Below are 22,551 nucleotides of genomic sequence, written 5' to 3' on the forward strand. Positions count from 1 at the left end.
GTTGGCCCCCTTAAAAATAGTCTGGGTGAAATGGTGGATGAGGAAAAAGCCAATATGCTAAATGACTTTTTTTCATCAGTATTTACACAAGAAAATCCCATGGCAGACAATATGATCAGTGATAACAAAAATTCCTCATTAAATGTCACCTGCTTAACCCAGCAGGAAGTTCGGCGGCGTCTAAAAAAATCACTAAAATTAAGTACAGTCATTGATAGACCATTATTTTTAGTCTTTAAAGACTCGATAATAACAGGGTCTCTACCACAGGACTGGCGTATAGCAAATGTGGTGTCAAGAAGGAGTGTCTGATACAGATCAAGATGGAGAGAGTGAGGAGGATGCTCAAGACATAGAAACATATTACTTTTCTGGTTATAAAACATTTTTTTACACCTGATTATGTGTATTCTCATTTATTACATTCCTATAAAGGTAACTGATCACTTTTAGAGCACTGAAATTTTTTAAAAAGGAAAATATAGCCAATTTTCTAGCCTGTGCCTGACAGGCGCAATGCCCCCTAAACTCATTATGAAGCATATTGCCCCTGACGGAGGGTTAAAGATAGAGAGGCCCGAGTCTCCGACCATGCTTTGCTCCTGTAAAAACCCTAATCTGTCCCTTACCCCACCCCATGAGGCATGGGACAGAAATGAAAGGTAAACCAGACACAAACACAAAACAAGGATAACAGAAAATCTCTATCATGTAAAAGCACCAACAATAGGGAGAAGGATAGGGACAGGGAGGAATAAACTAAACGGGAAAAGTGAACAGGAGATAAACACACACAACAGCAACTTACAGAACACCACAACTCCAACTCCAAACTTCAACTACCTAGCTTTAGCACACAGCACAGTAAGACAAATCTCCAATAGCAACAAAAACTCAGCACATTCAGCACAGTGTCTCCTAAGAGCAAGGAAGCAGAGCTTTCACCAGCAGGACAGAGAGGGTCTGGCCAGGTTTTATGAGAAGAGTTAGGATAGGTGCACACGTTCAGTAACTGACAGCGCTTTGGACGCAACACATGTCCACTGTATCCAAAGTGCTGCCGTCTATTGAACGCAAGTGAATCCGCATGTGTTCATTGAATTGTGTGAATTCACCGCGTCCTATACATTGTATGGGTGAAATTTATCTTGCGGAGACTGAGCATCTCTCCAAGATAAGTAGACATGCTGTGGTCTGGAAAGATGCACTGCATGTTCGTCTCCTCAGATGAGTCACGGGCATCTCTGGACACAGAGTGAACATGGGATTTCTTGAAATCCCATCCACTATGCTGTAACATCTGGATGCTGTGGGTCGGATGCCGCGCAAGTATGCAGAGTTCAACCTGCAGTGTTTACTGACCGTGTGCACCTACCCTTAGTGACCAGATCAGAAGCAGCTGAAATGGAGCTGCATGTTTCTGAACAACATAGAAAGGGTTTCCAGCACCAAAGGAAACCAAATTATTTTAATATGGGATCCAAATACATTGGCTAAATGAAAAATCTGCGTTTCTCAATGAACAGTGATCTTCTACCCCCAGTACTCCCATGTTGGTGTGACACACTCGTGAAAGAGTCACTCTCATCAGTCCATAAAACCTTTGAAAAATCTGTCTTCAGATATTTCTTGACCGAGTCTTGACATTTCCGCTTGTGTGTCATGATCAGTGATGGTCAAGTTTCAGTCATCCTTACTTGGGTCGTGTCTCTGAGCACTGAGCACCTTGTACTTCTGAGCACTCCAGAGAGGCTGCAGCTTTGGAATATGGCTGTACTGGAGGATAATTAGTTCCTGGTCACATGTTTGATTCTTCTCAGACTGTGGAGACCTGTGTGTCGTCAACAGTAACTTCCCCCCTCCCACCATTCCCACAATGAAACACAGACAGTCCTAGGTGGGTTGAACAGGTCGGTCACAGTTTATTAATTACATCAGCAGAGAAAGGCAATTACATTTCGTAATGGGTGGCTCGTCACCGAGCTCCTGTCCGAGATTGACAGGCAATTTGGCCAATGAGCGATTATGAACCTTTGCCCTCCTATGCTTCTTCCGCCACGGAGGATCCCGTGTATGACCTATACGGGACTCCGACCCCACCCATCAATATTAGGGCCTGTTCAACTCCATCCTGCAAGCAAGACAAAAAAATACCGAGGCCATGTCCGTGAGGTGAACTCCGTCCGGTCTTAATAGCGCTGTGTTATCCCCTTCCAACTGGTGGTGACAAACTACGATACCACATTTTCTTCTCACAAATTTTCTAATCCGAGCATTGAATTTCTTCCTTGTGCGCTCTATTGCTTTTGCAACTCTTGCATCATGCGAGACAGCATGTGGTATCATCGCTGACCACACAAGAGCCATATTCGGGAATAAACAGCTGAAATGTTCCATGTCTGTTGTCATCCATTTATAAAGATCAGCAACCTTTCGCTTGCTGAGATCGTTGCCACCCACGTGTAACACTATTACCAAGTGTTTCGCCCTCCTTGGGATGTCAACTATCTCTTTGAACACCCGTTGCCAATGGAGGTCTCTGATACCCCTTCAGTTTACTTCTAGACCCAGGAAGCCAAGATTTCTTCCTTCTGGCCGCAGCTTGGACCTTTTTTCCGCCCAATAGACATAGGAATGTCCTACAACCCAAACTTCTACTCCTGTAAGAGATAAAATATGTTAATTCAGCAAATCAGATCTTATGTATCTGGCGAAGCATGCAGTTTTCCAACGGTCCAGTCTCTGTACCTTGACCTCCAACACTCCTGCCTTAGCTGCTTCTTTGGCTGCACGGATTCGGAACAAATGTGTTCCGTACTCCTTCGGATTAGCGCTGTTTTTTTCCAAGCACGGCTTAAACATTAGAACTTGGTCAGAGGGGACCTGTCTGTATGAGTGAGAAAAAATCTGCCCGCGTGTCTTACTCCTGCAAATTTTTTTACTATTTTTAGCAGGCATACTGGGCCATCTGCAGAGTTAACCAGGACCCATGTGACCCTACCAGTGGGATCGCACTTGGATTTTTGCACTCGAATGCGCAGAGCGTCACTGCATATGACTATATCCTCATTAGTTAGGCCTCCTTCCGATGCACTTTTTGACCGCAGTAGCAATTCACTAATGAGCAGTGCTACGAAAAAGGCGATAGCAAAAGCTGCAGATATGAGGACTGCCTCATTTTGCGATGTGCAGACTAATGGGGATATTGAAATAATGTCATGCAACAGTCTCAATGAAACGGGGCGGCAGCTTTCCTGGCTCGGTTGAAGCCTTTTCCAACCTTTAATGGCTTGTTTAATTAAAAAGTTATTTGTTACATCGATACATTCCGTTTATTGAAAGAAAAAGGCTAACAACGATAATTTACGTTGCGCAGACATCCCCGATGCCCCGCTTTCTTTCAGTCGAACTAAAAATTCCACCGTCACCGCACCTCTTGTTTGATCGCATATATCGACTGGCCTACCCTGTATTATTGAGCCCCACTCCTCCCAAGCCTTACCATAGACCTGCCATGTAGTAATCAAAATGGAGGCATGGATTAAGGGCATCAGTGATTGGCCACTGTGTCCCATAGGAATAGTGGACACTGAATACCCCATACTTGCGCTTTGGGATGCTGGATTCTGAATGCCTGCCAATCGGAAAATAACAGTGAGTTAATGATATTATCGTCTACTTCTGCTACAAAGGTGGCTCGACACCAAATATTGTTTTCCAAGCATAGCAGCGCTAGCCGACGTAAGAGGGCGAGTATGGGCAAGGATGAAGATGACGTGTGGCTTAGGCTCTTTGCTGTTGTCGTATTTTTTGTCTGGAAACAATTGTTCATGTTTCTTGACTGCTTAGTCCATATCACAACAGCCGCCACTATTGAGAAAATTTCCTATAGGACTGGATCGCGCCCCCAGTTTGATGTTGTCCACAGCTCTGGCCAATCACCTTTGCACCATTGGTTTTTGTAGATTACGGCAAAACCCTCTTCTTTGCTGCACCTTATTACTAGCCCTAGATCTTTGTTTGCCATTTCTCTAGTCATAACACAAGTATGTCCATTGCACGATTGCAGGAATGTCTTTCACACTAACAAATCTGCTTTTAACGCGCGAGTGAGCCTAATTTTATGGCGGGGATGAGAAACGCCTTTGGTAGCCAACAGCAGTCGTCGTGAGAATGCTCTGCCGACCGGCATTACGCGGCAGACGAACGTTAATAGCCCCATTAGTGCCTTCCATTGGCTGTAGGGTTACTTTTTTAACTTCATAGAAGCCTTCCAACATCTGCCGTGTTTTTTCTATTTTATCTGCAGGTAAGCGAAAAAACCATCGAATTGGTGTCTATTTCGATGCCCAAAAAAGGCAATACATTGCACGGTCCCTCTGATTTTTCAGGTGATAGCAGTACGCCAAAATGCCATGATATAAATTGAAATTTTTCCAGTAGTAAGGAGCAAAGTTTAGTATTTTTAGGACCGACGAACAAAAAATCGTCGAGGTAGCGGATCAGAAAATTGCAGCCCGTTTCGTACAGAACTACCCAGTCAAAGAAAGTACTGTAAATAGTGACACAAGATGGAACATTGGCAAGCACATATCAAAAAAATAGTGCTGGTCCACTTTGCATCCTAATAGGTGGAAACATTCGGGGTGCACGGGTAATAGGCGGAATGCCGATTCTGTGTCGGATTTATGGAACAGAGCGCTGGGTCCGGCTGCCCGGACTAGTTCCACCGCCTTATCGAAAGACGTGTATGTGACAGAAGCTTCTTCTGGGGAGATAGCGTCGTTAACTGATTCACCTTTTGGGTGAGACAGATGGATAAGCCTATATTTATCGGGGGTTTTTTCTGAATAATGCTTAACGCCAATATTTTGATGTTTATGAAGGGGAGCGACTGAAAGGGCCCACCATTCTACCAAGCTCAACCACCTTTTCAATTTTTTTATTTTGAATTTCGGGGAATTCGCAAGCATATTTTAGGTTGTCAGCCAGGGTTGGCGTTCTACTAGGCTTGTAGGGGATAAAAAAACATCCGTAAAGCCAGAGTGTAGTTCCCAAGCTGCTTCCTTATTGGGGTAGAGGTCTAGCCAGGGGCCCATCGCGATTAAGCTCACTGGTATTCTGCCTTGTTGGCGCTCTGTTTGACTAGCGAGTACACCTTGAAGCTGGGTGTCGCCCCCCGCAAGCAAAACAGTCATGCCTAAAGGTACCTTCACACTGAACAACTTAACAACGATATCGCTAGCGATCCGTGACGTTGCAGCGTCCTGGATAGCGATATCGTTGTGTTTGACATGCAGCAGCGATCTGGATCCTACTGTGATATCGTCGGTCAGAGCAGAACTTTATTTCGTTGCTGGATCTCCCACAGACATCATTGAATCGGCGTGTGTGACGCCGATTCAGCGATGTCTTCACTGGTTACCATTGTAAATGTAAAAAAAAAAAAAACAGTACATACTTACATTCCGGTGTCTGTCCCCTCGCCGTCAGCTTCCCGCACTGACTGTGAGCGCCGGCCGGCCGTAAAGCACAGCGGTGATGTCACCGCTCTGCTTTACGGCCGGCCGGCGCTGACACAGTGCAGGGAAGCTGACGCCGGGGGACAGACACCGGAATGTAAGTATGTACTGTTTGTTTTTGTTTACATTTACAATGGTAAACAGGGTAAACATCGGGTTACTAAGCGCGGCCCTGCGCTTAGTAACCCGATGTTTACCCTGGTTACCAGGGGACTTCGGCATCGTTGGTCGCTGGAGAGCTGTCTGTGTGACAGCTCTCCAGCGACCACACAGCGACGAAACAGCGACGCTGCAGCGATCGGCATCGTTGCCTATATCGCTGCAACGTCGCTTAATGTAACGGTACCTTAAATCTGCATAGTACTTGGAAATGGCAGTTTCCCTTGTTAAATTGCCAGCAGGCCCTAGGTTTTCCTACGACCACTGATTGTTGACCTGCGGCTGCGGAGTAAATAGTGGTCATAACTGAAAAGGGGGGCTGCTTCTGTGACAGCATCACTCGTAGCCATACGTCTGTTGCTTTAACCCTCTAACCTAGATCAGACTGTAAGGCCAGACAACTGCGGAACTCTTCGCCATACCGCCGCCAAGCGGAAGCGTCATGCGATTTATACGAATTATATATCAGATACTAATATATAAATAATTCGGAGCAGGGTTCTGGATACTTCTGGCCCATAATACAGCCCAATACGGCAAACGCCTGCAGCCAATTATTCATTGTTAATGCTATTTTTGATCTATTTCTATCGTATACGCGTTCGCTTGTTCTCCTTTCTTTATCTACGGTCTGGTGGTCGACGGACAATAACGACAGTGACGGTGTGATATGCTATTTGGGTATCATTTTTGTGTATATTTTACTTATTTTCATGGTGTTTTCTTGTAGAAGGAGTTATTTGCTAATTGATGAATGGCTGTTGCTGCCATCTGATATCAGCCGCCACAGTACTGTATTGTTTGCAAATATGCTAATGACATGTTGACCTAGCTTGTTGAAACAATGAGCCCCTGAGAACTTCCCCTTTCCAGACCTGTGAATGAGGAGGGAGACTTTTTAAAATATCAGGGAGGTGAGACACAGAACAGTTCTGTGTGGAATGATGAAGTGTTCACAGCATCTCCGAGAGAAAGAAGGGTATATGGACTATGCTATCCTCTGTCTGCACAGTTCTGGAATACTTTATCCTTTGTGTGGTGGATTGTATATGGACCTTTCGTATTTTTGCCTAAATAAAGGTCTTGGGATTGTTCACTCTTCAGTGGCTCTGTTGATTGTGTGGTACTGGAGAAGGACCCCGTGACAATGACCATATGTCGACATAATCGATATTCCATATTTTTTGTCTAGTCTCTAGATCTATTTGAGCACCTAGTGGGCTGATCCCACAGAAAAAGGCATCTTTGTGCGCAAACTCGCTGACTGAAGCGTTGTATTGTTTTCAGCTGTACCGCCCGGTTGCGTTAAGAGTTGAATTAGCTCCTTGATTGCTGAGCCTAATTCACTGTTCTTTGTGTTAACACCGTTACACATTAATTTATCGTTGACTTTGGAACACTCACCACTTTGTGACGCAGGAGGAATGATGACTGATGTTGGTGCAGCCCCGGCTCCCGCTGACGCAGGAGGGGTGATAACCCAGGATGGAGGAACTCTGGCTCCTGCCAGACTGGTTAATGTGGCAGCTGTAAGGCCCGGGGGATTGAGAGGCATCTACCCAGCTGAGAGCCACAGTTGGAGTGCGTGACTGAATGTCGTGCACTAGAGCCTGAGTGAAGCCAAGTGTTGGCGAAACTCCAGCTCCTTCTTGGGCAATGCCTTGATGGCCGTATTGGCTGGAAGCCCTGGGGGATGGGTCTCCCCAGCTGATAGCCTCTGAAGGAGCATGTGACTTTTGGCGTTTGTCATGTGCTCGATGTCGCCTACTGGGACACTGCGATGCGTCATATCCCTCTGACGTTGATGTGGATATAGATGCTGCGATCTGCAGCTGCTCATTCATGAGCTATGTCTGCGTTGATATCGGGAGGGTCGACTTGAAAAGGGGTAGTGGGAATGGTGGCGGGAATCGTTGGACGAGGATCAGGAGGATGTGTGGCGTCTACACCTGCGTCTGCTGTAGCTATGGGGTGTGTTGGGGGCATTAAATTTGGCCGCCGAGGGGGATAATGGGCATAACTGGTAACGTTGTGCTGTTTAGCATGGGTGGTATTATAGCATTACCATAATCAAAATTATTAGTGGACTGTGGTTGGGCGATGGTGAATCTTAAATCTTTATTAGGTAATTGAGCAGTTATAGGGGTTAATGCTGGTGTATGGACAGTGTTTGGTGCAATAAACGTATTGTAATAATTTTGGATCATTGTTTAGCTGTAGAGCGCTCTGCTCGGTCGGATTGGACCGATCAGTGTGCTCCCCAGCTGTGTTCAGGGGTCTGTGACCTGCCTCCAAGTACACGTACACTGCTGCAGGCATTGTTGCAGCAAGTGCAGGAGATACAATGAAGACAGGGCCGGGGCTAACATCACGTTCCCATAGAGGGGACCGGAAGTGATGTTGAGGAGTGGGCGGAGCCTGGCAGTGTCGCGCCAGAAGCAGGGCAGTGACTTCGGGTACCCGTGCCCGACACGTCGCGGCCCTCTGCCGGTGACCACGCCGCACAGAAGAGGCCATAGCTTCCAGGTGTCCGCCGAAGGGGAAAGAGGAAGTTATTGACCCGGACACCTGGACTTATCCCCTGTAGGGTTGGCCCCAGGAGCCTTCCACTTTAAGAACCAATGGCGGGCAGGGGCATCCCAATTAGTGCATCACCAAGGGTAGTGGTGCAAGGGGGGAATTGGGCACTGATAGTATTTTATTGGATTTAGTCGTATGGACTCCACAGTCAAAAGCACGTTCCTTAGGCAGTTCCATGCATGCCAAATCTTTGGCAGTTAAAAGGAAAATGTCAGCTTATACAAGCTGCCCAATCCATGATGTCAGCCATATATGTTTAACTCTGAATTGTTGTAGCGTGTCAGAGAGAAACATAGTTTAGAAGTCTCTGCTGACCAAAGCGAAAAGGAGACTCATCCTATATGTGCTTGTAGTGAGAGACCTGTTATTCCAGGGCAGTGGGCGATGAGAAGCCACCATGGATCTGTCAAACTAGTTTCCTGTGCGTTTCGGTCCCCAGCCACTTTTAAACTATGTTTTTATCTGAAACACTGCAGCGTTTCATTGTTAAACATGTGGCTGGCATCATGCAGTTGTAGGGGATATAAATGCATATTGTTCCTTCTTCTTCCCAACCTCCTTTAAACTTGTACAATGTTGATTGTTAATGTGTTCATACACGGTGGCACTGCTACACATAAAGTGTATTGTCACCGTGTACAAGAGCTACACCTTATGCGTATTAATCTGCATATTTACATATTGCTTCACAAAATACAGTTAGGTCCATATATATTTGGACAGAAACAACATTTTTCTAATTTTGGTTATAGACATTACCACAATGAATTTTAAACAAAACAATTCAGATGCAGTTGAAGTTCAGACTTTCAGCTTTCATTTGAGGGTATCCACATTAAAATTGGATGAAGGGTTTAGGAGTTTCAGCTCCATAACATGTGCCACTCTGGTTTTAAAGGGACCAAAAGTAATTGGACAGTTGACTCCAAGGCTATTTCATGGACAGGTGTGGGCAATCCCTTCGTTAAGTCATTCTCAATTAAGCAGATAAAAGGCCTGGAGTTGATTTGAGGTGTGGTGCTTGCATTTGGAAGGTTTTGCTGTGATGTAAACATGCGGTCAAAGGAGCTCTCCATGCAGGTGAAACAAGCCATCCTTAAGCTGCAAAAAACAGAAAAAACCCATCCGAGAAATTGCTACAGTATCAGGAGTGGCAAAATCTACAGTTTGGCACATCCTGAGAAAGAAAGAAAGCACTGGTGAACTCATCAATGCAAAAAGACCTGGGCGCCCACGGAAGACAACAGTGGTGGATGATCGCAGAATAATCTCCATGGTGAAGAGAAGACCCCTTCACAACAGCCAACCAAGTGAACAACACTCTCCAGGAAGTAGGCGTATCAATATCCAAATCTACCATAAAGAGAAGACTGCATGAAAGTAAATGCAGAGGGTTCACTGCACGGTGCAAGTCACTCATAAGCATCAAGAATAAAAAGGCTAGACTGGACTTTGCTAAAAAACATCTCTAAAAGCCAGCACAGTTCTGGAACAACATTCTTTGGACAGATGAAACCAAGATCAACCTCTACCAGAATGATGGAAAGAGAAAAGTATGGTGAAGGCATAGTACAGCTCATGATCCAAAGCATACCACATCATCTGTAAAACACAGCGGAGGCAGTGTGATGGCTTGGGCATGCATGGCTGCCAGTGGCACTGGGTCACTAGTGTTTATTGATGATGTGACCCAGGACAGAAGCAGCCTAATTAATTCTGAGGTCTTCAGAGCCGCCATACTGTGTGCTCAGATCCAGCCAAATGCAGCAAAACTGATTGGTCGTCATTTCCTACTACAGATGGACAATGACCCAAAACATAAAGCCAAAGTAACCCAGGAGTTTATTAAAGCAAAGAAGTAGAATATTCTTGAATGGCCAAGTCAGTCACCTGATCTCAACCAAAATGAGCATGCATTTCACTTGTTAAAGACTAAACTTCAGACAGAAAGGCCCACAAACAAACACCAACTGAAAACCACCGCAGTGAAGGCCTGGCAGAGCATCAAAATGGAGGAAACACAGCGTCTGGTGATGTCCATGAGTTCAAGACTTCAGGCAGTCATTGCCAACAAAGGGTTTTCAACCAAGAACTAGAAATGAAAATTTTATTTAAAATTATTGAATCTATCCAATTACTTTTGGTCCCTTTAAAACCAGGGTGGCACATGTTAAGGAGCTGAAATTCCAAAACCCTTCATCCAATTTTAATGTGGATACCCTCAAATGAAAGCTGAAAGTCTGAACTTCAACTGCATCGGAATTGTTTTTATTTAAAATTCATTGTGGAAAAGTATATAACCAAAATTAGAAAAATGTTGTCTCTGTCCAAATATATATGGACCTAACTGTATGTTACCAAAAGAATTAAATTACTAGTAACACCAGGTACTTCATAAAACTAGGTTTTTTTTTATTGATGTAACAATTTGAAAACATATATAAAAATTCGAAAGGTGCTTAGTCAAAAACTGGGGAAGCACAATGCCATAGGGTACAGCAAGGCACAAGCTTATTCTAAGAATGCAGCAGCGCTATATAAATCTATAACCAACAGATACAAATACAAAAAGATTACAAAATGCCAAATGTCAATGCCAATTGTTTGTAATAAGGTATAAGAATTGGAAAAGCACAATAAACAGTGACAATGGTTTGAGCCAATATAATGAATAGCTAAAAGATACTATATATCATATAAAGGCAACCTAGAGATGCACTGTAGCAATACCATCATGTGTGAGGAAAACTACTAAATCGGCAAATGAATGGAATAAAATATAGCTATAATAGGGCTTAATTTACCTGTGGTATAATATGCATGTGGAAGACCCTGGCTTCCCTCTGCCCCGACGAGCGTTTCACACTGCTTCTTCGGGAGGCGTGACGCGATGCCACGTGCACATTATGCGCTTCCTGGACCTACTCTGCCCCCAATTCAGCAAGTGTAAAGATATGCCCTCTTGTCTTGACATCACTGAGTGGGCTGAGTAATGACATGCACTCTTTTTCCTACTATTTAAGCTCTTTGAGCCCCCAGACAAAGGCATTCCTTGGGAAAGGGGAGGAGGGAACGAGGGGCTTTACAGGATTGGTCGTCTGCAGTTTAAAAGCCATACACTGCTCACACATTGGTATCAAGTTGCACAGTATTTGCCATAGGGCTTTGTTTGTTGATTGAGCGAATGCAGAGGGGGGAGAAAGGGGGTCGAAACTGCAGTATGTGTCTGTGATATGGTACTTTCTAGAACTAAGCTCACATTATGACATTTTTACATTATCGTGACACTAGCCCAGACCTGTAACATTCTATAGGAAGAAATAGGCCCGGCAAAGGTATCCAGGGGGCCAGTACAGAGAGCGAGAGAACGAACATAGCAACAGCATAATCAGCAGTGCAGCATTAGTGGGACTGCAGTTACTGAACAGAAGAAGGCTGAGCCATTTGAGGAGAAAGTGCACCAAGATGTGGCAGATTTTTGCATGAGCCGCCATTCTCAGAACCGGGGCGAAACGGCAGGGAATTCCCCCACGAAAGGCAGAAATACTGGACGTTAAGGACACTGCGGAATTGTATTGTATGGACCACCCCAAACGCAGGCTAAGTGACAGGCAAGGAACAGAGACACAGATGCCCTTTGCTGTAACAAAGATGTTGAAGTGAAACCAGACTGTGACTCTTTATTCTTGGAATCGTCTGCAGAGGTAACTGTCCCGTACCGGGAAGGCCCTGATGGCATAGAGAAGCAGCACCGAGGTACTTTAAAGGAAGGGGTCCAGGAAGTGATACAGGGTCTGATGTCGGCCATGGCTACCACTCTGGCACCCCCTGGCCCTTCCTTCACAGTCAGTTTGAATAAACGTATTGCAAAAAAGAATTCTCACGTACGAATATAAACCTTCAACGTGATGAAATAGGTGAACGGTACTCACGCTGGACCAGTGAATAAAAATGTGGATAGTCGGATAACAAAAAAGAAGCACCAGAACTGACCATAAAATCAAGTTTATTAGATAAATTGCAATATTTAAAAGTATTATGGTAAAGGGAAAATTTACATGAATGTCAAATAAGAGACGCTGTCAAAGATAGAATTTGTATACCTGAAAAGCACAATATAATAAAATAAAAAGAGCCTGTGTTTTTAGTGCTAGGAGGACTCAAAATCCAAAAAAGATAATAAAAAAATACAGAAAATACATATATGTGGTGGTAGGTAAAAATAAAACCCTAAAAACTGCAAATTAGATGTCCCCAAACAATCTTAACTCACCAAAAATAAGTGAAACTCATAAAAATAAAAATATAAATATTAGCACAGTGAAGTGGTAGGCAAAAAAATATATCATATAGATTGTGCTGACATGTGTGCATAAACGCACGAGAAGTAGTGCAGAGCAGGTAGTAACCACGGGGTCAAGAGAAATTGTGGTAGTAATTAGGTAGCGATAGTGCAAAAAGCAACTTACAATGTATAATGTGGGACCCAGGCCCCAAGACAGCATACACCCCAACGCGCGTTTTGGTGCTATTGCCTTCGTCAGGAGGTGACGTAAGGAGGATCAGGAGGGTATTTAAGAGAAGGGAGGCCAATGGTAAAAAAGGGTTATGTGGGAAGGAACCAATGAATACAGAGGGCGGAATAAATTAGCACAACAGCGTGGTCTGAGAGTGGCGTCTATACTGACGTCACGGTCACATGATTAAACAGGTGATCCGTGACGTGCATGGCAGCGGGGGGAGTCCGGCCAGGTTGGAGGAGGTATACGGCGACGCGTGTGCCACAGGACGCCGAGAAGTAACCATGGCGCCCATGTCACAACAGGGGGAGGTGTGAAAGATTCACTGCCTCTCCACAAGCGATGAGACGAGACCGCACACAGTCAGCTGAGGGGGACACTGAAGCGCACGAGGACAACTACTCCAATGTGGAGGAGATAAAGTTAGCTGAAAGGAAGGTTGGGAAGAGGAATATGGGATGATGTGGCTAGGAGAAAAGAGGAAGGAACGAATAGAAATGTTATAGATAACAACATGGGAGAAAGGGTGTGATAGTGGAAAAATAATAATAATATATAAAAATAAATAATAATAAATATGACAGTGTTAATGAATATAAAAATGACAAAGGAAAAGGGGATAAATAATAGTGTAAAGTATTATAAAGTAATGTGGTGAAAAATAGTGGTGACTATACAAAAGGATAAGCGAAGAAAAAATATATAATAACAATATGAAAATATAATAAACAATAAATAATAAATGGATAATAAAAAAATAAAAATAAATGGGACCAAGTTCATAGGTGATAAGGCCGGCGTCACACTAGCGAGTTTTACGGACGTATGAGCGCATAAAATACGTCCGTAAAACACGCATTACACATGGCCCAATTATTCTCTATGTCCCAGCTCCTATCTGCCGTATTTTACTGATCCGTATTATACGGCTTTCTACGGCCGTAGAAAATAGCAGCATGCTGCGTTTGTCACCGTATTGCGCAATAAAATTGCCAATGAAAGTCTATGGAAGCCAGAAAAATACGGATTACACACGGACCAGCAGTGTGACTTGCGAGAAATACGCAGCGGTGTTAGAGAGAAAAGCCGGCAATTCAGTGCGGTGTACAGTAAAATCACACTGACAGCTTACAATAGAATAGGTAGAATAAATGTGTGTATATATATATATATATATATATATATATATATATATATATATATATATAGTCAGTGAGACACATATATGTATATATATTAATATTTCATACAGCGCTAGATAGCTTAAAAGCCGGTATTTCAATTGCCGGCTTTTGTTATCTCCTTCCAAAACGCGACATGATATGTGACATGGTTTACATACAGTAAACCATGTCATATCCCCATTTTTTTGCATATTCCACACTACTAATTTTAGTAGTGTGTACAGTGGGGCAAAAAAGTATTTAGTCAGTCAGCAATAGTGCAAGTTCCACCACTTAAAAAGATGAGAGGCGTCTGTAATTTACATCATAGGTAGACCTCAACTATGGGAGACAAACTGAGAAAAAAAAATCCAGAAAATCACATTGTCTGTTTTTTTAACATTTTATTTGCATATTATGGTGGAAAATAAGTATTTGGTCAGAAACAAAATTTCATCTCAATACTTTGTAATATATCCTTTGTTGGCAATGACAGAGGTCAAACGTTTTCTGTAAGTCTTCACAAGGTTGCCACACTCTGTTGTTGGTATGTTGGCCCATTCCTCCATGCAGATCTCCTCTAGAGCAGTGATGTTTTTGGCTTTTCGCTTGGCAACACGGACTTTCAACTCCCTCCAAAGGTTTTCTATAGGGTTGAGATCTGGAGACTGGCTAGGCCACTCCAGGACCTTGAAATGCTTCTTATGAAGCCACTCCTTCGTTGCTCTGGCGGTGTGCTTTGGATCATTGTCATGTTGAAAGACCCAGCCACATTTCATCTTCAATGCCCTTGCTGATGGAAGGAGGTTTGCACTCAAAATCTCACGATACATGGCCCCATTCATTCTTTCATGTACCCGGATCAGTCGTCCTGGCCCCTTTGCAGAGAAACAGCCCCAAAGCATGATGTTTCCACCACCATGCTTTACAGTAGGTATGGTGTTTGATGGATGCAACTCAGTATTCTTTTTCCTCCAAACACGACAAGTTGTGTTTCTACCAAACAGTTCCAGTTTGGTTTCATCAGACCATAGGACATTCTCCCAAAACTCCTCTGGATCATCCAAATGCTCTCTAGCAAACTTCAGACGGGCCCGGACATGTACTGGCTTAAGCAGTGGGACACGTCTGGCACTGCAGGATCTGAGTCCATGGTGGCGTAGTGTGTTACTTATGGTAGGCCTTGTTACATTGGTCCCAGCTCTCTGCAGTTCATTCACTAGGTCCCCCCGCGTGGTTCTGGGATTTTTGCTCACCGTTCTTGTGATCATTCTGACCCCACGGGGTGGGATTTTGCGTGGAGCCCCAGATCGAGGGAGATTATCAGTGGTCTTGTATGTCTTCCATTTTCTAATTATTGCTCCCACTGTTGATTTCTTCACTCCAAGCTGGTTGGCTATTGCAGATTCAGTCTTCCCAGCCTGGTGCAGGGCTACAATTTTGTTTCTGGTGTCCTTTGACAGCTCTTTTGTCTTCACCATAGTGGAGTTTGGAGTCAGACTGTTTGAGGGTGTGCACAGGTGTCTTTTTATACTGATAACAAGTTTAAACAGGTGCCATTACTACAGGTAATGAGTGGAGGAAAGAGGAGACTCTTAAAGAAGAAGTTACAGGTCTGTGAGAGCCAGAAATCTTGATTGTTTGTTTATGACCAAATACTTATTTTCCACCATAATATGCAAATAAAATGTTAAAAAACAGACAATGTGATTTTCTGGATTTTGTTTTCTCAGATTGTCTCCCATAGTTGAGGTCTACCTATGATGTAAATTACAGACGCCTCTCATCTTTTTAAGTGGTGGAACTTGCACTATTGCTGACTGACTAAATACTTTTTTGCCCCACTGTATGTGCAAAATTTGGGCATTCTAGCTATTAAATTAAAGGGTTTAATGGTGGAAAAAATTGACGTGGGCTCCCGCGCAATTTTCTCCGCCAGAGTAGTAAAGCCAGTGACTGAGGGCAGATATTAATAGCCTGGAGAGGGTCCACGGTTATTGACCCCCCCCCCCACCCCCTGGCTAAAAACATCTGCCCCCAGCCACCCCAGAAAAGGCACATCTGGAAGATGCACCTATTCTGGCACTTGGCCACTCTCTTCCCATTCCCGTGTAGCAGTGGGATATGGGGTAATGAACGGTTAATGTCCCCTTGCTATTGTAAGGTGACATTAAGCCAGATTAATAATGGAGAGGCGTCAATTATGACACCTATCTATTATTAATCCAATAGTTTGAAATGGTTAAAAAAACACATTATTAAAAAGTCTTTTAATGAAATAAAAACACAGGTTGTTTGAATATTTTATTATTCTGGTAATCCACCTGAAGACCCTCGCTCTGTGACAAAGAAAAAATAATAAAACAACAATATACATACCTTCCGAGGATCTGTCATGTCCCACGATGTAAATCCATCTGAAGGGGTTAATTTTTATTACAGCCAGGAGCTCTGCTATAATGCAGCTGTGCTCGTGGCTGTAAAACCCCAGCGAATGAATGGAAACTAGGTCAATGACCTGTAGTTACCTTCATTCGCGGTGAGGCGCCCTCTGCTGGTTGTCCTCATATGAACTCGAGCCTGGGAACTTTTCGGATTTTTTCCCACACTCGAAGAACATCCAGCAGAGGGCACCTCACTGCGAATGAAGGTAACTACAGGTCATTGATAATGACCACATTATTTTTTGAGCCCATGGATCCCTTGTATATCCGTATGTCACTTTTGCAAGCCTGCGAGAAAATCTCGCAGTACGGATGCCATACGGATTACATACGGAGGATGCCATGCGCAAAGTACGCTGACACACCCTGCCTACGGAGGAGATACGAACCACTATTTTGGGGACTTTTCTGTGTATTACGGCCGTAAATTACAGACCGTATTTTTATACGCTGAGTGTGACGTCGGCCTTGTAGTGCATAAGTTCATCAGTAACAGATTTTCTTTCTTCATCTCCCAGGATCAAGTTGGAGACCTGTGCCAAGTAGTCAATGAAAAGGGATCAGCCAAAAAGGTAAGGATTCGCCCGTTATTATGTATGACGTCAACTAAGAATGGAAACAACAGACTGTTAGTAATTACATAGACTAAAAATATCAAAAGGAAAAGAATACAAGAATGTATACATAATAATGTAAAAAATATAAAATTGTTAAAAAGTACCATGTTTAAAATACATAAAAGGCCTCATAATGCTAAAAAGCGCTCAGTCATAACATAAAAAATATTATAAAATGAACTAATCAGAGAAAAGGGGCATAGCTATTGTTCTCATTGAGGCCCAGAGGTTGGATAGTATTTAAGGTCCATATCCGTTTAGTTTCGCGTTGGGAAAGTCTACGTGTCACCTTGCCACCTCTTATATCAGAGAAAGAGTAGGATCACAGCTATGGTGGATCTTAAGATGTCTAGGGATTGTCTTGAGAGCGTTGATATTGTCCTCGTTGCGGGTGTTAGGAGTCGAGTTTCCTCTGCTGCACTGGGGGAATCTCAATCCGTCTCCGCTGCGGTCTCCCATTCTTCTCCAGCCGCGGTGGAGTCTGCTCAGCAGGGACGTCGATCCCAGCGTCTCGCTCAGTCTGACTCTGTGCGAAAAGTTACTGCTGCTTTTCCTGCTTCTGCTATTGAAGCCAGTGCTGGGCAGCGGCGAGTGGACGTTTCTGGATCTAAGTCCTGCTTTTCTCTGTCTGAGCATGCCCAGGGCAGGGTCTCCCGTTGGAGATCGAGGGTCACATGCTCAGGTATTGCAGCACATCCCATTGGTCCTCTTGGCAGGTCCTGGAAGGGCAAAACTTCTGGAGCTGCTTCCTGTGCTGCTACTATATAAACTGCGCATGACCGCACGGCCATGCGTTAGTATTGTCTTGTAATTATGTGTGTGTGTGTTGTGAGAGAAAGTCGCTCTTTAAATAACCCTCCCTATTGAATGTCTGTTCGTGGAAGGTGTATGTTTGCTATCTAGCGCCCGACTTATCCAACAGCACGAAACACACATTACAGCTACCAGTTGCTGTGTCCGCCAGTACGGCGCCGTGCGCTTGCTCTGCGCTTTCCTGACCCAAGCCTGGGTGGTTAGTGGCATCCGTCAGTGCGGCACCGCACGCAATCTTGTGCCTTTATAGTATTATTTATGTTCCTCTGACACACCCAGTTGCGGTGTTGTGCCAGCAAGTGTCTAATCGGACTTCAATCCTGTGTAGGGGTTGAGTCCGCTGACTTCTTGCTCGCGCTTTATGTGCGGTACTGCGGTCCTGTGACGCAACAGGATCGCTTCCTTCACGCAGGGTGAAGTTAACCCATGTGTGTATACTTAGTACCGCCATATAGTCCGTCTTACTAGCAGCAGGGTCTTTTACCTGCACGGTGGACCTCGGACTGCGAACGCACCTAGTTTCTTATTATCTATACTTGGTGCGTTCCGCCGGTCCTTAACAGCGGGCTGCAGAAATACCTAGGACATGTTCCCGTACACGAACCTTCAACAGTCTTGTAGTCATGCCTATATATATCTTCTGGCAAGGGCAAGTAGCGAAATAAACTACAGCTTTTGTGGTACAGGTGATGGACTGTTTGATATGGAATATCTGCGTGCCATCAACATTGGTAAAAGAGTTGCTGTACTCCACATTTGGGCATGCAGTGCAATTCCCACAGGGGCGACAGCCTGGATTGGAGCTAGGAAGATTATCCAGGAAAGTAAGTGGAGGTGTTGTCATATAGTGACTCCTAACAAGAAAATCTTTAAGATTTCTTTCACGGCGGAATGTCATCTGTGGTTTATCGGGCAGGTATTTAGTTAAGACAGAATCGGCTTGAAGTATAGGCCAAAACTTGGAAAGACATTGTTTCATGGTATCAGCCTGTGTATTGAACTTAGATATGAATCTGACCACGTTGTTAGTGCCCCTATTCTTGGTTGAATACAGGAGATCACTGCGAGAGGAATATTTAGCTCTGTGGTACGCTTTTTTAATTGTACGGCGACTGTAACCTCTATCTAGGAATCTTGATTTAAGCTCCTCTGCCTGTTTCTCAAAATCCTCGTCTGAAGAACAAATTCTACGTAGACGTGAGAATTGGCCAATGGGGACCGCCTTAACAACTGTTGCTGGGCTTGCAGATGTGTAGTGTAGGAGGGAATTAACAGAGGTGGCCTTAAGAAAGATGTCGGTTTGTAGGGTGTTGGATGCATCCCGCTTGATGTGAACATCAAGGAACTGAATTGAGGTTTGGTGTGCCTTATATGTGAGGTGAATGTTGAGGTGATTATCATTAATGTTGGAAAAAAATGACGTAAGTTATTCAGTCACAGTTTGATAGATGCTGTCCATAGATCAGGCAGCATGTATCAGCTGTCATATTGTGATACTACAGTGTATTGTTTAGGCAATCAAGTTATTGCAGGCTCATGTCCCATAAAGAGTGTATGTGTGTGTGTGTGTATGTATTGGCCATGCCCACTCAACCTAGCCACGCCCAGTCTGCAACGATCACTAAAGGTACCTTCACACTGAACAACTTAACAACGATATCGCTAGCGATCCGTGACGTTGCAGCGTCCTGGATAGCGATATCGTTGTGTTTGACACGCAGCAGCGATCTGGATCCTGCTGTGACATCGTTGGTCGGAGCAGAAAGGCCAGAACTTTATTTCGTCGCTGGATCTCCCGCAGACATCGCTGAATCGGCGTGTGTGACGCCGATTCAGCGATGTCTTAACTGGTAACCAGAGTAAACATCGGGTTACTAAGCGCAGGGCCGCACTTAGTAACCCGATGTTTACCCTGGTTACCAGTGTAAATGTAAAAAAACAAACACTACATACTTACATTCCGGTGTCTGTCCCCCGGCGTTCTGCTTCCCTGCACTGTGTAAGTGGATCGCCCCCAGACACAGGGCCACGAGTTCTCGGTACCGGGCCTCTCTGGTTCGGTGCTGAGGCTGTCACGGTGGCTAGACCCGGTCCGCGACCCTGCTAAGGGGCGTCCAATGAAGGTGGTGGTACAGTCTGTCAGGAGTTCGTGATGCCACCTGTGGTGTTCGGTCAGGGTGACCGATGCTGCTGTCGGGTCCGCTAGGGTGATGGAATGGCAGCTGGATGGTAAACCTTCCCACAGGTGAAGTATGTCCCCAGGGCTTCCCAGTAAGGTGGATGGTAATGGTGTGAGGTGCAGGCAATAACGAGGACACAGGGTTGAAGTCTCTTTACCTCTTTACTGAAGACTTCAGGATCCTCAATCCAGAGCACGTTTACCAGGGCTATCAGAGACTGGCCGGTCCGATGGGCACATCCAGAGTTTCCTTCGCAGATGGAAATCGTTGCCTACCACTAGCGCCTGTGTGTTGTAGTCCTACCCTGCTGAGCATTCGGAATAGTCCTCACAACTGCTGTTCTCTTTCGTTCGTTCTCTACAGCTCTCTCTGTCTCTCTCTTCAGTTCCAGATGTTACTAGTTTCTCGTCCCCTAGTATGTTTTGGCTAGGACGCACCCGTATGATGGGAAGGCTTGGAGGTCTTCCGGGACCCTAGAGACGCCCCTCTCCCAATGTTGCCCCCTATGTCTGCTTAGGAAATTTAAGGTAGACAACCAACCTATAATTGACTGTCCGGCGGAGTTTGAAGTAAGGCTTGAAGTCAGTTTCTCCTGCGGTGTTCCGGCCACCGACTACGCGCCTCAGTAAGATGTTGCATCTCTCTCTCGGCACGACTCTTACTGGCTCTCCTTTGTGCTTGATCTCATTTACACTGTTCCACAATATCCTTCCTTTCGTGTCTCTCTCCTGGATACCGTCGCAGGGTGTGCAGGCGCGGTTCCGTTCCGTTCTGTTCTGTTCGCTAGGCACCTGCCAGGTTCCCACGCCTGACAGGGACCCCCCTGTGCCTTCTCCCTGCAACACCCCCTGCCACTGGATGTTGCCTGGTTCCAACCCAGTCAGCTTCTGACTAACTTCCTCCCCAGCCCCTAGTTTTACCAGTGTGAGGAGTGGCCCAATAAAAAATAAAGCCTTTTTCTCCCCCTAGTGGCCGGAGTGTGAAGTGTAATGTGTTCTGGTGATACCTGGTCAGGAGAACTCCTTAGTGCCATCAGATGTACCGCCACTCTCCTTAGCGGCAGAGTGCCATACTGCAATGACCAGGTCTCTGGGGCGCTGCATAAGCGCCAGCCGTAAAGCAGAGCGCTGTGCTTTACGGCCAGCCGGCGCTCAGTCAGTGCAGGGAAGCAGAACGCCGGGGGATAGACACCGGAATGTAAGTATGTAGTGTTTGTTTTTTTACATTTACACTGGTAACCAGGGTAAACATCGGGTTACTAAGCGTGGCCCTGCGCTTAGTAACCCGATGTTTATCCTGGTAACCCGGGGACTTCGGCATTGTTGGTCGCTGGAGAGCTGTCTGTGTGACAGCTCTCCAGCGACCACACAGCGACGCTGCAGCGATCGGCACCAAGATGTCAGCCCCCAGTGCATTCTTTCTACTCATATAACACACGAAATCTGTTTTACATGCATTCAAATCTGGGTTATAGCAGCATGTTATGCTACATTACATTGATTAATTAATAATCTACAAACGCGGTACCTTCCCTTTAAGCATCTTTCATTTCACCAGAGCTGTTTAAAAGATGAAGGCTGAGCTGTGATTGGTTGCTATGAGCAACAGTTTTCCTTAGGCACGCCCACTCTGCACAGCAGGCACAAGCCACATCTAGCTTCGTGTCTGGAATGGAGTTGCTCCTGTGAGGCATGACGTCAATGGAAAGGGAGGAGCCTCATGGATAGAGATGAGAGGGACAAAATGAGAGATGTAAAGGGAAAATGAGAGAAAGGAGGTGCTGCTGAAGTATGAGGCTGTGTACAGAGAAGAGTGAAGCGCTGCAGGTGGAGGCAATGTATAAGGCCACATTCACACATTCAGTATTTAGTCAGTATTTACCTCAGTATTTATAAGCCAAAACCAGGAGTAGGAGAAAAATACAGCAGTGGTAACGGGTTTCTAATAAACTTTTCCTGTGATTGCTTTACTCCAAGTTTTAGCTTACAAATACTGAGGTAAAAATACTGACCAAATAACGTGTGAACGAGGTCTAATACAGGAGGAGACGACTCACAGGTATATACTATATACAATGGAGATGACATACAGGTACATTCTATATATAGGGGAGATGACACACAGGTACATACTGTATACAGTGGAGATGACATGCAGGTATATACTATATAAAGGAGATGATATACAGGTATATACTATATACAGGAGGAGATGACATACAGGTATATTCTATATACAGGAGGAGATGAAATACAGGTATGTACTATATACAGGAGGAGATGATATACAGGTACATACTATATACAGCGGAGATGACATACAGGTATATACTATATACAGGAGGAGATGACATACAGGTATATACTATATATACAGGAGGAGATGACATACAGGTACATTCTATATACAAGGGAGATGACTGTTGTGAATTCTGCTTTTGGGCTCCCTCCGGTGGTTGTAGAGGGTAATGCAGTTGTGCCTGGACTGCAGGATTGGACAGGTGTATCTACTAATTGCAAAACTGACTGGGGTATATAGCTTTGCAGGACTCTT

At 44.8% G+C, this 22,551-nt stretch overlaps 2 protein-coding genes across 3 annotated transcripts in view; both read left to right on the forward strand.

Annotated features, from left to right (window-relative positions):
* The window catches only part of MISP (mitotic spindle positioning), a 602,516-nt gene that overhangs the window by 180,582 nt on the left and 399,383 nt on the right, over positions 1–22,551 (forward strand). The gene's annotated exons all lie outside the window — the stretch shown is intronic.
* PALM (paralemmin) overlaps positions 16,895–22,551 on the forward strand; it is a 245,994-nt gene continuing 240,337 nt past the window's right edge. For both annotated transcript variants that reach the window (XM_069767837.1, XM_069767839.1), the window contains exon 1: positions 16,895–16,960. In XM_069767837.1, the coding sequence (XP_069623938.1) occupies positions 16,938–16,960 (23 nt within the window). In that variant the 5' untranslated portion in view covers positions 16,895–16,937. The remainder of the gene's footprint in view (positions 16,961–22,551) is intronic.

Source organism: Ranitomeya imitator, chromosome 1 (assembly GCF_032444005.1).
Source record: "Ranitomeya imitator isolate aRanImi1 chromosome 1, aRanImi1.pri, whole genome shotgun sequence".
Taxonomy (NCBI): Eukaryota; Metazoa; Chordata; class Amphibia; order Anura; family Dendrobatidae; genus Ranitomeya; species Ranitomeya imitator.